This window comes from Biomphalaria glabrata, chromosome 9 (genome assembly GCF_947242115.1).
Source record: "Biomphalaria glabrata chromosome 9, xgBioGlab47.1, whole genome shotgun sequence".
Taxonomy (NCBI): domain Eukaryota; kingdom Metazoa; phylum Mollusca; class Gastropoda; family Planorbidae; genus Biomphalaria; species Biomphalaria glabrata.
Window position 1 is genome coordinate 27459348 of NC_074719.1, and position 7060 is coordinate 27466407.

The 7060-nt window shown below is 31.5% G+C and overlaps 1 protein-coding gene across 1 annotated transcript; it reads right to left on the minus strand.

The window, feature by feature from the left end:
- Positions 1–318: 318 nt before the first annotated feature.
- Positions 319–6972, minus strand: LOC106053700 (geranylgeranyl transferase type-2 subunit beta-like). The gene is made up of 10 exons (XM_056041223.1): positions 6764–6972; positions 5568–5675; positions 4475–4672; positions 4131–4236; positions 3935–3987; positions 3120–3230; positions 2784–2895; positions 2547–2635; positions 1630–1704; positions 319–1073 (listed from the first exon to the last, which is right to left on the minus strand). The coding sequence occupies exons 1-10, from the start codon at positions 6764–6766 to the stop codon at positions 936–938; spliced, it is 993 nt and encodes a 330-aa protein (XP_055897198.1). The 5' UTR covers positions 6767–6972; the 3' UTR covers positions 319–935.
- Between the last annotated feature and the right edge of the window lie 88 nt (positions 6973–7060).

Consider the following 7060-nt stretch of genomic DNA (forward strand, 5'->3'; position numbering starts at 1 on the left):
GAAACAATGTTGGCAACATAAAGCCAAATTGTGAATTGAGAGTCTAGATGAATTCTAAATGGGGTCCCAAATTGATACACAAATTTAAATTAAAATGCTAAGAAATATGTCAAGGCAATAAATCCAATCATCTCTAAGCTTAAAAACAAAATTGTACAAAGATCAAATGTATCACTATCTCCAATGTATCCTTACCTATCATTCCCTGATACATACATTCTCTCTGACATTGATCACATATTGCACTAAGACTGACATTCAGTTGAAAACAAAATCAATTTTTAAGACTATTAAATGATCACACAGCAAAGTCATTGCTAAACAGAAGCTTGAATGCAGCTTTTTTTTTAATCATGGTAACAAACACATGGCATTTAATATAATATATAAACAACTGTGTTCACACTAGACAGAAAAATGAGCAGTCATAATTTAAAACTTGCAGGGTTACATCCCTTACCCTATAACCCAATTAAATTCCATTTTTAGCCATTGCTATAGAAAGGTAAATAAATTTAACTTGTTTATCTATTTCACATTTGCTTTGGATCAAATCAATTTTATCTTTTTAAAGACTTAAAACAGTAGTAGTCATTTCTTCAGACTTTGTAACTAGGAGCATCTTTCTTTATTTGAACATTTCATTCTCATCGCCACTAATCTTGGTGCATACGAGATATAACATAAGGTAGAACTGAATCATTTTTTTTTTTTAATTCTGGTCTGTTCAGATGTAACAAAAAAAAATTCGTTATATAATTTAAATTTGTTATCACATATTGTACACAATATTTTGTTCTTCTGGTGATGATATTGCTTATCTATGTCAGTTTATTCAGACTTACTATTTCCTTTCAGACGAGAACCCAGTTTTGTAGCATGATGGTGTTATATTTCCATTCAGGAATGTCATTTATCCTAGCTTTCTTCTTATGCTACAAATATTGGAATTGAATCTTTGATTTCTTTAACAACTCTTCAGGCATGCATAGAACTGGATTCACAGCTTTAACAGTGGTGTCTCCCAGAAGTGACAGACCAGCCAAACCAAACAATGTATGGAAAGGATCGACCTAGTTCAGAGGAAAAAAATCAAAGTTTATTATACAAGTATTTGAAAGTTTCAAATGTATTCATAAAAAATGTATAAAGTAAAAAGTGTATGTAGGCATGTAGGTTATTTTATTGTATTTGTCCCAAACAAATTGCAAAGACCAAACGTATGACAGAAATGAATAGCTTTTTATTTACTTTATTATGCTACTAAGATTTTTTCTATGAATGTTAGGAAACTCAAAAAGCTTAAAGAACATATGCAGAACCTAATATCTTATTACAAGACTTAAGGCATCATTTAGGATTTCAGCAGAGAACACATTGGGCTACAGATATTTGTTTTAGTTTTTTATTACATTGTAAATATTAAGATAAGATAATATTATTTTTTTATCATGGCAATTAGGTGGTAACTTAAAAATTAGTTTCATTCAGTTCCAGCCATCACATCAGTAATAATCTACAACAATTGTTTCAAGTCATAACAACAAGTGGATATTTCCTACTTCTCAGCAAACATAAAGTATATCCTCTATACAATTCATTGCATCCATTATGACATCTACAACTCACCATATCTCCAGGCCTGTCTGCGAATCCTCCAGTTTCCTCATCTTGACAAGCCAATATAAACTCTACCAGTTTGTTCTGTTGAACAAGTATGTTGAATAAAAAAGAAAATGTAATCATGCATCTAGTTTTTAAACAAGAAAAAAAATAATGTTATAAAACATGTTCATTAAAATATTTCATGTTAAGTTATTTTTTTCTTATAAATCTTTTATTAATAATTATGCTACTCTCTGGGTAGCCACTGCATGTGTAGCCTAACCATGAACTAAAGCATATAAACAATTTTACAAGTAGAAACTTCACACAGTTTGATTAATAAACCCAAAATAAATAAAGACTGGTTTGAACCTCAATATTGAATTCACATGAAATAGATTCAATAATCCAAACTAATACTATTAATTAAATAAGAAATATGCTCATCTTCGATCACGAAGGAGTAGCTATATATTGATTTAATATAAATACTGAATGGAATAAACTAATGAGCCTTGAGCCTTGTATCTTTTTATAGATTATTTCAAGAGTTTCATTTATCCTCAATATTTCCCTTCTTAGCACTACCAGAAAATAGAAGAAAAAAAAGGACAAAAAAAAATAAATAAATACAGTGAATAATGTCACAATAGTAGCAAATTTTAATTTTGTAAACAAAATTTAAGGCTAGGCCACCTATGCAGTGGACACTCAGTTTGTGAAAATGGTATTATGCTAAAAAAAAATACTAGAATAATGGTTTTCTACAAAACAAAGTTAATTAATATAAAGATTTTTATGAAATTTTAAATTTATTTTATATGGATGATTAAGTGTAATATGTAAATGTTTTGCAAATATCATTAACACTTGTATTAGTAGCATTAGCAGGTCATGACACAAAGATAGATGTTTCATATTCTGACTTAATTATAACCTACCTTATCAATCCAATGTAAACGTCCAATAATTTTCAGTGAGGCCAACACCCACCAGGAGTAGCACACGTCTGGTAATTTCTCTGGTCGACCTGATAATTAAAGTAAACATTATCAAAATGATTTAGTAAACATGATATAGTAAATATGATTTAGTAAACATAATAAAGCAGAAATTGTAACGGTAGGGAACGGACGTAGCAAAGTAAATGTAGTTGAAAGAACTGAATGCAAACTTACCATTTAATCCACCAGAAGGAAGCTGCCTCTCACACAACCACCAGCCCAGTTGATCAGCATTGACATGATGAAGTCTTCCTGCCAGTGACAACATGCCAACACAACAATACACCTGGAACAGAGAAATAGGTCAGGAATGTCTTTCAAACAGTTTCTTTTTGCTTTCCCTCAAAAGGGAACAAAATCTTCATTTTACACTTGGGATTGTCTGAAGTTGCGCATAAAATATGAACACAACAGAATATCAATGAGTATTTTAAACTAGCAGCGACCTGACTAATTCTACAACCAATATGCTTTTGTTGTTTATGTCAAGCTCAGAACTACAGCCATTACCTGGCCAGAGTGAGACTCACTGCCAGGTCGACAACCAAAAGCTCCATCGAAATTCATACAGGACACAACAAACTCCACAGCTTTGTCAACGTTTATTTCATCCAGTCGACCCTGATACAAAAATACAGAGAAGATGAGTCTTACAGATGCAAATGTTGTTCCAAATATACCATAATGCTCAATAAATCTGAGAAAACAAAAGAAATCATTCCATGATCAAGAATATCAACTAAATGTTTCTAAGTTTTAGTTCACATTAACTTCTGAGATTTCCAAATAAAAAAAAATATTTTGGTTCTGAAAATTAATATATAGTTTTCATTACGTTTCAATATATTTTTTACAGCAGAAACATAAGACAATAAATATTCTGAACCACATGGTGGGCTCAAATACTGAACTTAGTCTGTTTCTTCTTGCTAAACATATTTTACTACCTCCAGTTTAAAAAGATGTTGACCTTTATGTGCTACAATGTTCAGTTTTGAAATTGGTATCGCTAATAGAAAAGTCTTTTTTTTATAACACAATTAGAATAATGTATTTTAAAAGTTTAACCATTACACCTCAGTTGTTTTACATTTTATTATATTACATTAATACATTCTAAGTTATGTATGTTCTAAAGCAGGTTTCCACCAATATGAAAAAAAAAAATTCTCCTTTCTAACTTGTCTTGAGTCCTTCCATACTGAAGGGAGCTGAAGTATGCTTTTAACCAAACTAACATTAAAAATGTTAAAAATATTGAAGAAAGCATCTTTTCAAAAACTGCAGTCGGTACTTTCAATGTGAAAAAAAAAAGATAAACTTACCAACAATGCTAGACAAGCTACAGCACAAAATGAAAACCTTGTATCTACTTCTCCTGAAAGAAATAAAACTATGGCAATAAAAACCTGTCCAGTGTGTAAGTAGAAGCTTTTTTAGTTAGCAAATACATTACTAGAGTAGAATAGGAAATCTTAAACTATGTTAAGTTGTAATAATATATAATAAACAGATGCTCACCCCATTTGTCACCATAGAAACTACCATCCGTCTGCTGCAAACTTTTGATCCACCTTACCACAGCATCAGTATTGACTGATTCAACTGCATCATACAATGTGAGAATCTGACAGAATACAATAATTTAATAGAATTTAGCTATAAACAGACAAAGATATTTTTTCTTCTATATGAAATTTCAGATTTTCTTTAAAAAAAAATTATTTATTCCTCTTTTGCAGATTAAAGCTCAGAAAACATATTATCATAATATGCTGTGCATTTAAATAGATTCCTTATATTTGGAGTTTTATAAATAGTACTAACAGAAGTTAGAAAACTTGGTCACTTTGAAGTCCCCTCACCTGTATGGCACTAAGTGTAGAAAGTAGGTGTGGGTCATGTCCAATGCTACAGCTGAAGCCACCACAGTCCTGCTGGCATTTCAGAACAAACTCTATTACCTCTGACCTGTTCATTTTGTCAAGATGCCCCACCAGAGCCAAAGATGTTAACCCCCAATACATGCCATTCATTCGCAGATATTCTGTCATCACATATTCCTATCTCCAGTGTGGTGAAAGAAAGAATATGTTCATAAGAATGACTAAAGTTTTAAAATTTGAGTATTAATTGCATTAAAAACACTTGAGTAGAAAACTAAAATTTGTGCACCAGTAATATGAAATGTATGTAGATTGTTAACTTTTGTATGGTATCTCCTGTGTAACATTGATTCTGCAGCTAATTAGATCTATTACTAAACAATAAAGAAATGTTTTCTAAAGAGAGACTATACCAAATATGAAGTCCCATTATGTTATTCCAAACTCAAGTTGGAAGAGTTATCTTCCAATAGTCTGCACTGGATCAAACCTCAACAATAAGTTTTATATATCCTACATATCTTTAGTAGCCACTACCATTATGGAAAATTCTGATATTAGTACCTCAGATTCATATATAGTGTGAGTCGACCCATGACTTCAGAGCCTTTTGTCAAGCCTTAAGAAGTAAACTGTGCTTATACTGTGTTTGATCTAATCTTTACCACCTTTTAGAGTTTACTAATAAATTATTGTGCCATCTTATTGTTTACCTGTAATCTTACACTCAGCCTAGAAATTATTATAAATATAATATATCGACTATGGAAAGAGTGCTCAGAATTTGCTTGATTATTTTATTGAGGCCTAGGATTTATTTTGGTAAGAAATGTATCTTATATGTTAATATGTCCATAAATATATTTTTTTAAAATGGTAACATAAACAACAGCTCTGTTTGTCCTTTTAATGATTCCTTTGTAATTTTTTTTTTCTATTTTGTAATTTAACTTTCAATACTGTACCAAAACAGTTGAAAACAAATTTTTTTTTACAAGAAACAACTACTGTGTATAAATATAACTTCGAGTATGGACACCAAGGATGCTATCTATAGCTATTGTTTACTTACATAGTCATCTTTTTTTTCTCCATAAGAAACAATGTAGTCTGCATGCTTCAGTAGCAGAAGTGATTTGGGAGCATTACTTGGGATTACAATATCTTTGACTGATGTACCCTGAGAAGTGATATAGATATTTATGTTCTCTAGAGGCATTATAATAGAGACTAATTGCAAGTTATTATATAAAACAATTCTTAAGTATAATTAAGGCTTAATATCAAATATTGCAGGCACTGCACCCACCCTAATGAAACTGTAAACCATATATATCCTCATTGAATACCCCTACCTAATCCACCTTAGACAGGCCTTACTACCACTACAGCCCAACATAACCAACGATCTGTATGGCAGAACTGAACAACTGAAGAGAATAACAGCATAGCTTACAGCTCAGAAGCAAAAAGCTGGCTAGAAGAAGAAGAAAAATAGAAAAAAGACGTAAAAATAACTAATCTATAGAATACACTGTGGCACAGGCGCTACAGCCCATGGAGGGCTCTGCAACACATCATGTGTGTAGAAGCTTTCATAACAGTATTTTTTTATATGACAGAGTTGTTAGCCCGCGCATAACCATCTGGGGGGGCTGCCCCTTTCAGCTCTCTGGATAGCTGCCTTTATTTTTAGGTAAGGTGCCTTTGTGGATCCCACCATGTCCTGCAAGGCAGCAGGTTTAATTTTGGTCCACCCTGGATATTTTACTACCCCGGTACCCAACAAATCTGGAGGGCATTCCCCTATCCGCCACTTGGGGAGGCACTCGTGGGAGATCAGTATATGACTTACTCACTTAGGACTTAGACCATCTAAGTCACTGAGGTCTAGACTGTAAGTAATTACTAGATTCTAGTATAGTGACTTATTATATTTATAGTCCACTATTATGACTATAGTATAGGGAGTATAGTATATATATTTAGATCATAGATGGGAGTCACTAGTCACTATCTATAGGCTAGCAGTATAACTATTTCATTAAATTTTAATTTAGACTAATTTCGAGAGTCATCATATCAATTATCATAGTTTCATAGTAGATCTAAGTAATAAAAGTTAAGTAAGTCATGACATGAGTCATGTCATGTTAATAAATGATTAGATGTAGACATCATTAGATTTGATTAGATAATACAATAGTCTCAATAGATTCTAAATGTTTCATTAAATGATTAAAATTGAAAATGCACAAACTGACAAACCATAGCTTAGAATCACAATTGAAATATTTGAAATGTACGTTTCTATCGACTTGCTATTTAGATTCTAGACCTATGAGTAGTAGATCTATGAGTCTGTGACAGGATAAGAAAAGTAAATCTAGACTAGCTCTAGATCAGAGATCTATTTATATTAATATTATCACTGCAGCATTAAATAATCAAGTTGTAAACAAAGGGGAATCATGCTAAAAATTTAAAAGAAATTAAAAATAAAGTCTACGGAGAAACGAAAGTAATAAATAGTTTACATGCTAGAGTAATCTTCTTTTAAAAAAA

Coding starts and splice junctions, on each gene's coding strand:
- LOC106053700 (XM_056041223.1), bottom strand. Junction 3,231..3,934: donor TAGCTTGTCTAGCATTGTTG/GTAAGTTTATCT, acceptor TTTTTGTATCAG/GGTCGACTGGATGAAATAAA. Junction 2,896..3,119: donor GTGAGTCTCACTCTGGCCAG/GTAATGGCTGTA, acceptor TCTCTGTTCCAG/GTGTATTGTTGTGTTGGCAT.